Source organism: Haliotis rubra, unplaced genomic scaffold, assembly GCF_003918875.1.
Source record: "Haliotis rubra isolate DU_JTF1 unplaced genomic scaffold, ASM391887v1 Scf76, whole genome shotgun sequence".
NCBI lineage: Eukaryota > Metazoa > Mollusca > Gastropoda > Lepetellida > Haliotidae > Haliotis > Haliotis rubra.
The window spans coordinates 1,073,803-1,086,757 of NW_025767479.1; the positions used below are offsets into that span (position 1 = coordinate 1,073,803).

Sequence of the window (12,955 nt, forward strand, 5' to 3'; positions counted from 1 at the left end):
ATAAAATGAGCGTTATGTGAGGAACCCAAACACAGAGTTATTTAGATTTCAACGCAAAGTAATTGGCGCTGATCTGGAACAGCTGGAGAGCACACGTGCTGTAATAAGCGATATTCCTGGAAAACGTAAAAAACCCCAACAAAATTAACAATAACAACAACAATAACAGCAGCAGCAACAACGACGATGATGATTCGGTGATATCATTTTGTACGACCACTAAATGTAGTTATGTTTCTAAAGCATATGTTACATGCTTTTGTTCGTGCAATGACAATTAATTGCGTCTAAATATATAGAGAAAACAAGTGCAATGAATATAGATTTTCCATGAAAATATATATTTTTTACAATTTCGATAATGAATACATTGAAATTGTTTACAAATATATATATCTTCGTACCTTCACTATTAATTAAATAACCCCAAATAAGCCTGTGTTTGAGGGATTCACCAAGGTGGTAAACGTGCCTCCCTCATTTGTGAGTGAGTTTAGTTTTACGCCGTACTCAGCAATATTCATGACGGGGCCGTTTGTAAATAATCGAGCCTGGACTATACAATCCAGTGATCAACGCTATGAGCATATCGGTCTATGCAAATGGGAAGCGATGACATTTTTCAACCAGGTCAGCGAACCTGACCACCCGATCCCGTTAGTCGCCTCTTACGACATGCATGGTTACTGAACAGTCTAAGTAAACTTAGGCTCAGTATTATTCGTTACACTGCTGTACTTAGACTGGGTTACTGAAGATCAATTCTAACCCGAAATCTCCCTCATTAAGCTGACGCAAAGTGAACTATTGTCAAAAGGGGCGTTATAAGCCACTCGCGGATTCACTCACTCAGTCATATTCTGGGTCAGAAACCGTGAAGGTCCGGGTTAGAATATTGATCTTCAGTAACCCATGCTTGTCGTAAGTGGCGACTAACGGGATCGGGTGGTCAGACCTGGTTGACACATGTCATCGGTTCCCAATTGCGCAGATCGATGCTCATTCTGTTGATCACTGGATTGTCTGGTCGATTATTTACAGACCGCCGCCATATAGCTGGAATATTGCTGAGTGCGGCGTAAAACTAAACTCACTCACTCACTCTGGGTCAGAAGAGATCCCCTGCAACCCGTACAATGTTGCTTGCACAGGGCATATTTAGATGGTAATGGTGGCTGCTCATGATATCACTCACTGGTGTGTCATTTAACGTTATCAATTTGACTTGTGCAGTGTTCTTTCACAGTGAAAGAAACACTCAACCGGCTCACAATAAATGAACTGATAGGACTCGCTACTAGGTAACAGTTGTTATGGAGGACAGTAAGGATGCTCGATCTTCGAATTAAGAGAATTAGGTTTGGGAAGAAAAAGGTTCGAATTTCGCAAGTGGAAGTGGAACATAGCTGCTTATGAGCGAACATATGAATGGTTTCAGGCCTCCCACATTCACTGACAATTGCTAATGTTTTAGAATACGAAGACATGGATTTACTCTGACATTTTAGTGTACTGGTGATGTGTGTGACCTACCAGTGAGTGAGTGAGTATGGTGTCACGCCGCTTTTAGCAATATTCCAGCAATATCACGGCGGGGGACACCAGAATGGGCTTCACACATTGTACCCATGTGGGGAATCGAACCTGGGTCTTCGGCGTTACGAGCCAACGCTTTAACCACTAGGCTACCCAATCGCACCCTACCTGTTGTAACCGCGTGAACACATATAATAACAAACTGAATCATTCTGAAAACAAAAGACAACTTATTTGCAAGGCGTGAAACAATATGCAAAGTTTCAAAAATATTTATGAGTTTGTCACGATGGAAAGCAAATACCGCAGTGATTTGAGTTTCCTACATGTGTTAGCATGCCACAATGAAGTATTCAAAGGTTTCTGGGATCTGTTCCGGAAAACGAATCTGAAAGAGGCGGAAGGAGACTTTCTGAATTCACCAATCCCCACCTCGAGGAAAACTACTCGAATCCTCAATGTCAAAACAAACACGGAAATACTGGCAAAGTTTGCTCTGTTGTTTAGTTGAGGTTTGGTCTCTCGGGACTCTTAAATACTGAAATAACAAGGAAATGTTTTCGCAAATAACTAAATAGTGGTGCCTTATCAGTGTAATAATGCTGCAACATCAATTGATCTCACAGCTGATGGGACAGTACCTTTTGGCATTGGACATAAACACGGACGTCAGCTGAAAACGTTTATTTTTTATTATATTTTTCTTGCGCTAGCTTCTGAAATCATTTCCCACACATGTATTGAAGACAGCTGCATTTGTTGTTCGATACTTGTACAGTGAAGTGTGTGCTCCTGAAATCGATACATCGAAGAAGAGTCATATGGACTAACGTGCTGAAAATACGCTCATTTCTGTATATTCAGCCATTTTCAGATGAAGTGGTCGGAGTTACCTCCCCTGATCGTTAGCTGCTGGAACTTTCTTCTTTTGACGTCATAGAGTGATGGCGTCATTAAACTATGTCCTGAAATAAGTAGCTCGATAAACATATTGTATGACTTGTCCCTCACTTGCATTGTTTAAGGATGAGTTTTAAAGGAAAAGCACTTAATATCGGTATCATATTTCCTGACATTTTCCCAAGGATGATGCCATTGGGAGTCGACCATCTTCAAACACCATGGACACCATTGTGACGTCACGCTATTGTCGCTGCATAAGCATTTGCCGGCAAGACGTGCTTTTCAGAAGCAGACGAATTTCGTGAAATTCTACAGCTATTGTGCTCAAAATGGACCAAGAAGAGATTCGACTTGCACCGGAATGGTGTGGCCCCAAATGGTTCCAGAAACCAAAAGTAAGTAATTATGATATCAACTATCTGAATCATATTGCATTTACTTCTCTGGGTGAGACGAGTGAGTTCGTGAGTGGGCACAGTTGTCTCAGGGGCGGATACAGCTTTTTGAGTAAGGCGGGGTGCACACTGATGAGAAAAGGGGTGGGGTTGGGTGTTGCACACTTCATTTCACCCCATTTTCAATGGTCATTTAATAAACTTTCAGGACAAAAAAAAAGGGGGGGCGGGGGGCACTGTACTTTTGTAGTTGTATTTCGATATTCTGGACAAGACAAACCAGAATTAAAACTTCATTTGTTGATCACACTAGCGTCAGTCGCTTCTACGAAAAGAGAGATGCCGAGATGATTAACAGAGCTTGTTTATGTGTTTTTTGCTAAATGTGTTGTTAAGGTATGAAAGACACCATCTATTATTTACTTATCATTTCCCGATTTTCAAAGTCAGGGAACAGGCTACGCCAAAAGAGAAGGGGGTACTTGTAAAACTACATGAAATGAGGAACTTTTAGCTGATAAATACATGTATATTAAATATTAATTATTCACTGATTTAAGAGTTGAAATTTCACTTTTAGAGTTAAGGTTTCAGCTGCTAGGTCACATATAGCAATATTCTGTTTACGCTGACAGTAAATATATATTCTTTTCTATCCTAATATATTTCTTTTATTTCCAGGAGGAGAGACTAGCATTCCTTGGATTGCGGGTTTCGCCGGGGACGTCCACAGCTCTGGAGTCTGCGCCCAGCACTGACAGGACTCCAGCAGTGAATGAGAGGACTCGTGCTAGCACTGTGACGAGATTCAGAGAGATGGTGAAGTCTACAACAGCAGAATATGCCCTAGATGATACAGAGGGACCTCCATCAGCATCGATCCTCAACTCCAACGTGGGAAATCTCAACGGCGCCACTCATACAGAGGCAACATGGGGCACATCTGGGGACAGAGAATTGGGTGCATACGCATGTCTGAGCAAGAAAACAACATGCATTCAAGAACCAGGGGCGCACGCAACAACATCCAAGTGGACAGAGATGGCAATGCTCCTGCAGGACACTGACATGGACGGACAACAACATCTTGTGCAGTTTTGTCAGTCTCCCCAGTCAAGCCCAAGACAGCAGCCTCGTTGTCGCTGGACCAAAATGGTCACGGACCTATTGGATACCGACACCAGCCTTTCTTTGACCAAGGAGGATGTTCTTGGTGATGGTTTTGAGGAGCGGGGTTCCTGTGATTCTTTCCTTCCATCTGAAATCTTCTTTAAATCTCTTTTCGGCTCTGACTTTGAAATTCCAGTCCTCTATAAATTAATCAACCCACCAATAATTCCAAGTTCAGTGGTCAGGAACGATACACTGAAGTGTGGCGTGTTACCCGTTGTTCTGGGAAGAGGTTCATTTGGTCGTGTCATTAGGGCCAAACTCACCGCCAGCCATGGAGACATCCAGAACATTGTGGTGAAAGAAATCTTTGACTGTAAAAATCGGGTCGATGCCATCTTAGATGAAGCCAGAATACTGCTGTACCTTTCAAGGACTGGTTACGTCCCTTCATGTTTTGGGGTAGTGAGTAATGGCGGCGTAGGGGGAGCCTTTGGTATTCTGATGGAGTGTGTTGGGGACGGTCTGACCCTGGAGAGGTACCTGTGGGACAGGAAAGGCAGACTGGCACCCATATGTCTACTTCAAATTGCCAGACAACTTGCTGAGGGACTTCGAGAGATGCACAATATGGGTGTGCTCCTCAACGATATCAAGGCCAACAATGTTCTGTTAGACAACACAAGTGGCATTCCAAAAGTCAAATACTGTGACTTTGGTCAAGCAAGATATGGGCATGGGGTAACAATCTCGGGGAGAATCACTGACAAGCGGTACCTTTACCTGGCCCCCGAGGTTCGTAATGGTGGCGTGTCTTGCATGAAGTCAGATGTTTATAGTGTAGGGTTTCTGTTCATGGTACTCTCAGACTTTGGAGGATTTGATGCGCTTGTACCAGCAGTGAAACGCTGTATGGTGGAAGACATTAGTCTCAGGATCAACGCTGAGGACTTGGCTGTCATGGCCGACAAGATCTTCAACGATCACCTTGAAATATATGTGTTGTCTGATGGTAGGATACAGACTAATCTTGAGAGGACTGCTTTCGACAAGGGAGACAGGACAGCTGAATGTCCAAGTAACAAGATGGGAATTGCTCTTGATGAAAATGAAAATGTCCTGCGTGCCGGCATGGTATGTAGATCCAGGACACCGTCTCCACGGGGCTCTTTGAATTCACAAGCAAACCTCAAGCATAACTCAGATGTATCGAGTGAAAGCAAAACGGCCGCCTCGTGTATGGACATATGTTCAGTGTCCATCTCAGTGTATGAAGTACACACAAGTCGCTCCCTGTCTTCCGTCAGTAGTGATGACTCACCTACTCCATCCGAACATGGTGTCCGGATATCTTCATGCCGTGTACAAAGATGCTCAGCTCCCTGTCTGTTTACCCAGTACGATGCAGATGATGAACTATCTAGTGATGAAAGACAATGCCAGATTATAACGTCCAAGAGGCCCACTAAACTCCATGCAGATTATGAGCTATCTAGTGACAGTTATTTGACCACTGTACGCAGAGGGCGCTGCAGCGTCTCACCTTGTCACGTGTCGCTTGTCAGTCTGGAGCCGGGCATGAACAGCTCCACTTCTGACGTGATGTCCACTACAAGCTACCACTCGGGTTTATCAGCATGTCTATCTGTGTTTAAGGACTCTGAAGAGGAGGAAGTATTTCACGATCCTCTACAGTTTGAAAACTTTGAATCAATGGCCCTTATCATTCTAATTATTGTATGTATCGCCGTGTTGTTAAAATTGTTTATATTAATCTGCATGTAAATATTAATTTCTGTTAATTGTCAAAATCGAGTTACTGTTCTTCTGTTACTTTTATTATTATAAAATACACATATGTTATAATTTTCAACATAACTGTGTCCAGTATAGGGTAAAACATTATTTAACTATTTCATTATGTAAAATGGTCTTAATGGAAATTAAATTCTGGAATGTTTTCAGTGTCACTGCATCTATTATGGAAAAGTTGTGTATATTGTTCCAAGCAGATCCGTGCATTGTTGACACCGTTGGCAGACACCCCATTGTGTTTAATGGGGCACTGATCTATGGTTTTAACCCTACTGTCTAATATTCCTGCCAAGAAATGGCTTCAGTGAAAGAAAGACTGGTGGAAGCATTGTTGTTTCGCAATATCCTTGGTTAAAGTCAGATATAAAACTAAGTATCCCGTCAGTGCAAGTATTTTCAAATTTCTGATTGGTGGATGATAAGATGTCTGAGATTATGACCCCATTTCTATGGCTTCTTTTTAGCTTGATATTTAATCATGTCACGTCAACTGACCAATAATATTAAAAAAAACACCATTTGATATACACTATGCGCCAAAAGAAACGTTACCCTCCTACCTTTATGAATTACTTAAAAACTATCAAAGATATGTTAGAAGGTATTAGTTTACAAGAAAGCTTAACAACACAGCTTTATGCGAATCACGAAAAGAAATTCTCAAATGCATTCATATTGAGGTGAAATGCATCTTTTTCAGAAGAGTTAAATTGTCCTATTTTCGTCCATGCCGAAATAAACCAATAACAGTGATTTAGATGTCCAAAAGAAAGGTTCTGCTTTGAGACAATGATAAACCATTTAAAGTCACCATTTTTCAACTATTAAAACAAGAAACAACGGTTGTAGAGTGTGTATAGTTGTAAAATAATCATTCCTATGATTTCAGTCTTTTAAAACATTTTCTGCTGATTTACATTAGTAAAAACAAGTAAATATGTCTTTGATATTGTGAAAACATGTTTAGGAACATGTAAAATTATCTTTGTTAACATTTTTGCTTGCAAAGTAAATTTTTTCCATTATCTGTTTACACATAGCATTCTGTATAAACCGACGTATAATCTTACGTATTTTGTAAGCGGATCATCCGTAGAGTGGTAGAAAATGTTCGTAAAGCTGATTTCGGCGTCCATTTAGTATACACGGTAATTTATACTTTTGCATGTAAAACAATGGCCAACAGAACTAAAAACTTCAGTTTAAATAGTAATCTGCCATGTCTGGTGATAATGTATCCATGTCCACATTTAACTGACCACGTTTGTTACTACCTGTTCGTGTACCTGAATTCTATGGAGGGATATAATGAAGTTTTTATTGTGCATAATATGTCCGAGGTGCGGTGGGGTAGATTGAGGACCCGTTCCTGTTCTCGACATGGAGGCAATCTGTGAAGCCTATTTCTAATGTCCTCGTCCATCCTGATTCTGGAACAGTTGAGCAACACACAATCTCTCGTCTTCCATAGTCACTGAAGCATACGTAAAATATATTCATGTATGTGTCTGTATGAAAAGAAAATGTCTCCCTTTTCAGTATCATTCTTGTCGAAGACAATTCTTAAATTTTAGATGTTTTTCATGAAAATATCCTCCAAGGATATTACACATTTCACGTTAAACTAAATGATACAAACTAAATTCTTTGATTAGAATTAGAATTAGAATTCAAAGATCTTTTAATCCTACCGTCCCAAAATACCATCACCCAAGACTGTTGGAACTGAACATCTCTGGGGAGTGAAATCCAGAAGTGCTTCGTTCCGCTCATTATATCACTTTTTATCGGGACATTTAACAAAGATATCTATGGTAACACGACAATAACATCGGCGTCCTTTAAAGTTCTCTTGATAAGCTTTGACCTTATCTATATTTGATAGTCAACTGATATCGTATTCTACCTACGTTAGGAATCTTCTAAGATAAACTGAAGTTTTAACACAGTAATGGGACTGTTAAACAGAAATAACATTTTTAAGGAATAAATCAGTTTCATCCATTATGATAGTCAAAGACAAAATCTATTAAACGTGCTCTGGACGGGCACTCTATTTTCCAAATATGCGGAGTTGCCTCCCTTGGATTGCATTCGAGTGAGTGCCATTACCCTGCCGACACTGTCCAACGTGTCGTTGTGTTATGGTGCAAGGATGCTGCTAGACAGGGACGTAGCTACCATTATTAAAAAAAGCCCAGGCTTACACATGATTGTTGCTAAAGAGGTTAGGCAAACCCTCAATACTATCTAACTATAAAGCTTTGCAACCAATCGGGCTTACACGGCAAAATTGGCTTGTTACGCGCCTGCTAGACGCACTCTCAGTCTTTGAAAATATGTCATTTTCATGGAAGCAGGAATCTCATGGGCCTGAGTCGTTCATTTAGGGCTTCACGTTAAAAAGAGCACAAATAAAAATGTTGAAACACTGTGAGACAGATTATAGCTTTGTATAGACAATGATATTTCATCCAGTGTTAGCGTAATGGTTAAAGCGTCCGCTCGTCACACCGAACACCCGGGTTCGATTCCCCACATGGGTTCAATGTGTGAAGCCATTTTCTGGTGTCCTCCGCCGTGATATTGCTTAAATATTGCTAACAGCGGTGTAAAACCATTCTCACTGACTCCTCCAATGTTGCTACCCGTGAAAGTTCGGGTTAGAATATTGATCTTAAGTAACCCATGCTTGTCGTAAGAGGCGACTAACGGGATCGGGTGGTCAGGCTCACTGACTTGGTTGACACATGTCATCGGTTCCTGATTGCGCAGATCAATGCTCATGCTGCTGACCACTGGATTGTCTGGTCCAGACTCGGTTATTAACAGACCGCCGCCATATAGCTGGAATATTGCTGCGTGCGGCGTAAAACAAAACTCACTCACACCTCCAGTGTTGCAGTGTATTTTCGATTTTTCGTTTTTCCATTTTTGTATAAAGCAGTTTTGGTTCCAGCTTCCAGGGTCTTCACAGTTCAAGCTTGTCAAACCAATTTCAAGAATATTGAAGAGAGTTCCCTCATAATTCAACAATGCAATATTGTTATTTGACAACGCGCCCTTCAGGATTCCATCCATGTGGCTCCGGCCTGTAAACAATCAACAAGACAAACGAGCTCCCATGTCATGGTGTGCGATGTCACGCTGCCATCCAGGGTTACCGTGTACAAAGCGATCATAGCGTTAGGCGATCGTAAAACCCCATTCCTTAACATAGAACCTCAACCGTCGTTGGTCTGTGGCTGTTTCGAACAACGGCGCCCAGGGTCCACACGCTCAAAACGATGTGATGTTAGCTCCACGTCTATCGTAAAGGGCAAACGTTAAAGTATGGGCGATACCAGTGAGTGAGTGAGTATGGTTTTACGCCGCTTTTAGCAATATTCCAACAATATCACGGTGGGGGACACCAGAAATGGGCTTCACACATTGTACCCAGTTCGGCGTGACGAGCGAATGCTTTATCCACTAGGCTATCCCACCACCCCTCTGCGATACGATCGTCGGAACGCTAAACTCGCTTTTATGCATGTGGACCCTGGGCCCTGTTCCAGAAAGAGATCTTAGCGATTCGACGATCGTGAGCCTATGTTAAAGTATTAGAGTTACGATCACCTTACGAACAGGTCCCAGGTTACTAGTTTGAGCACCTTTTCCGAAATGACTCTCGGGACCACCCTAGGTTCTTTTATATCTATGACCCGTGAAGATCTGTAGAATTGGTCTTCAGTAACCCATGCTTGTCGTATGATACGACTAACGGGATCGGGTGGTCAGGCTCGCTGATTTGGTTGACACATGTCATCGCATCCCAATTGCGTAGAGTGATGTTCATGCTATTGATCACTGGATTGTCTGGTTCAGACTCGATTATTTACAGGCCGCCGCCATATACGGTAGCTGGAATATTGCTGAGTGCGGCGTTGCCCGGAATCCCAGGCCTGCGGGTTGAACAAACAAGACCACAATATGATCAACATGAACAAGTTTATTGACAGCACACTGCATGTTGTATCATCCATACATCACTGAAATGTTAGGTATACGCAGTGTGCGAAATTGTTTCCAAATTTTGCTAGCCAGTCGGGCTAGATATGCCTGAAAGTTACTAGCCCACAAAATAATTCACTAGCCCGAAATGTTAATGTAGACACGGGTTTCATCATTAAGCTGCTAATATGATGAACATTTTTTTAAGGACATAATCTTGCATGATTTAAAAGTGTATTATAACATAACACGTCGGAGAGAGTGATGTATTTACAAAATGACCCCATGAAAATTCACTAGCCAGTGACTGTGGAGATTTAGTGGCCCGACTAGATTTTTACTAGCCACGGGCTAGCGGGCATACATACACCACGATATACAAGCACAACACATGCCCTTGGGTATGTCACACATCATTAATAATTGAAAATTGGAATAAATTACATTGTGACGTTGATGCGAGGTAATGAAAGAGTTACTGGTTACACAACTCGCCTTGAAAAGATCTAGTAAATGTAAATAAACTGATACCTTAACACAATGCACAATAAATGTATAGGTTTAGACATTCTATTACATATTTCCGTAATTGGCATCAATCAGTTAAAGGATAATCATTATCTTAACACTGAACGTGTGGTTTTGTATAACCGCACACTGGATAACAATTTAACAGCTGGGTAGAAGACTTACACGTGTCGATCCGACGTGGCTCAAAACGTGGAACACAGACTCCCCGTGCAAGCGTCAGACTCCCCCGCAGTCAATGGAAATAGACTCTTCCGTTGCACGCGGAGCGCCACAATCCGGCACAGCGATGACTTAACATAACATCACTGCCACAGGCTAATTTGTATATCACGTGACCGGACTTTTCTCTTGTTTGTAATCAAACGCGCATATTCATAATAAGAAGAGACTGGACTCACGAAAGCTTTTCGGCGCTCTCTTCATAATGTTTTACATTGTTACATATATATTCTTCAACGACAGTAAGGTCTATGACAGTACATATTTAGATATCAAACTGGCTGCATCGTTTGCTCTCCGTCGGCTTCGATGACAGCACGTGGAACCGTACAACCTATGTAAACAAAGGATCGCTACGCAAATCGAAATAGTGTTACATGTTTTTGGATATTTTCTCAGTGAAACTAAACCATTCTATTAAAGATGTTTAGTTAGATGTGTAGACTCGTCAAAAATAAAAGAGTAAAAGAAATATGTACATTATATTGAATGGACAATGCAAGATGTGACGAATCGTCACATTTTTCTGGCCTGTGGCAGAGGTACTATGCTGGCTTGCCGCATGGAACTCTGGGTAGGAGAGTGGCGGAGCGCCTGCTGTACCCAAACATGACGTCACGCCGATATATTTTTAGATTTAACAGTATTTCGTATTTCGAGAAAGAAGAGGGAGAAAGCCGCCCCCCCCCCTGAAAATGAACCACATTGAAGATTTTTTTTGCGTTTGCGGAGCCAATGAGGGGTTCAGGGTGTTCGAACCCCTGAACACCCCCACCCCTTCGAAACTCCTGGATCCGCCCATGTAATGAGCCTATTTTCATATAATCGAGTACTCAGTGTAGCCACCTTGGGTTTAATCAGTTTTGACTGCATTGCGAGTTTTATGAATTATTGATTATTATGAATAATATATATTCTCTAAACAGTTGTGTGGGTTCGGTTAAGGGCTGATTTTAACATTATTCAAGTCACAATACGACATGTTAGTTGAATGAGAGAGAAAACCCTCGAAGTGATTCAGGTCTCAGGTGTACACCACGAGCACGGGTAGGATGTTGAGAAATATAGAAACAGAATCGTGCAACACCGGGATTCGAATCCACAATCACGGGTTTCCGGCGTGCCAAAGGGACGCAACTCTGCGCAGCGAATTGCCGCGCCCTAGACGACCAGACCACCCGTGTCCTTAAAAGCCACAGACATCAGCCAAACGCTGTGTTGATAAACCGATATAGGGTAAGAAAGATACCGTATAACCAATACAGGGTTTTAAGGAGACGGTTAATAGAATATGTAAGCTTGGAGAATAATCAAAGGTATATAATAGACATATGAGAGTTGGATAAACATCCCGAAGATATAAGAACGTTAGGTTTTAAAGATAAGGAAAGCAATTTGTTAAATATTCATAATACTTTAATCTATAAACTATCACAGTCGTTATTTTGAGGTCGTTAGAAATAGACAATGCTTGAAAATATTTGACTGTACACGGACATAATTGTATCTACCCTAGACACGACAAACGTTACCCACATCCCTAGCAGGCCTGTACAAACGGAGTATACCCATACCTCCAAATTGTCAGAGTAATAAATACTCATACTGCCTAATTATCTTTGTATCCAGATCACCTACGAATTGCAATTACTGAAGCATGGTGTCTCACTGGAGTAGTCTAATTTAACAGAGATCATGATACAGTTTGTAGTATTTAAACGTATGTATACTGATACCTTCATGCGTATGTAGTTTTAAAGCCATTAAACCGTAGGATTGATCTTCGCAAAATTGTTCAAGTATGAAGAAGGATTGTATAATTTCTGTTTTATATACATTGTGTAATTATCACTCTAAACAAGAATTACCCGATGCTCTTGTTCCGTTGGATGTAAAATCATTTACAACTGAACAAATCTAAGTAATACGTAAGTCGCATTTGTTAATACTAAAATCATAACTGCCAGGTCTCCGAATTACAAACAGATGAAACATGTTTACAAAATAGTTCACAATAAGCACATCTGACAGATTTAAAGAAATTACCCTCCTTGAAGCATATTTTCGATATATTCTTGTGATTTCTTTGAAGAAATATTTCCAGATGGAAATGGTCAACAGAAGTTTAACAAATGATGCTTTTAGTGAACATTCGTGTTCGAGAACGTTAAAAAAATGTGAAATATGGAAATAACGACTAACATCCTTCCCTAAAGTTTTCATGAAGTAAACAGACACTGGCAAATTCAATTCCTGTTGCCTGTATCACTCAGTCCTATAGTACACGCCATTTCCAGAGAGCCTCGTTCTGAGACACATATTTCGAACAGCCTCGTTCTGCGACGTTATGGTAAGTAGTTTGCACACGTCTCCACAAAGTTCATTGCACAAATTGATGCATGATGATAGTTAGTTTTCAAGTGAAAATCATAATGTTGTTTACTGCAAATAGA

At 41.1% G+C, this 12,955-nt stretch overlaps 1 protein-coding gene across 1 annotated transcript; it reads left to right on the forward strand.

Annotated features, from left to right (window-relative positions):
- The first annotated feature begins 2,512 nt into the window (after window positions 1–2,512).
- Window positions 2,513–5,831, forward strand: LOC124260374. The gene is made up of 2 exons (XM_046694667.1): window positions 2,513–2,834; window positions 3,516–5,831. Exons 1-2 carry the CDS (start codon window positions 2,769–2,771, stop codon window positions 5,727–5,729), a joined length of 2,280 nt encoding a protein of 759 aa, XP_046550623.1. The 5' UTR covers window positions 2,513–2,768; the 3' UTR covers window positions 5,730–5,831.
- Window positions 5,832–12,955: the final 7,124 nt, after the last annotated feature.

Coding starts and splice junctions, on each gene's coding strand:
- LOC124260374 (XM_046694667.1), top strand. CDS start 2,769: ATGGACCAAGAAGAGATTCGACTTGCACCGGAATGGTGTGGCCCCAAA. Junction 2,835..3,515: donor AATGGTTCCAGAAACCAAAA/GTAAGTAATTAT, acceptor TTTTATTTCCAG/GAGGAGAGACTAGCATTCCT.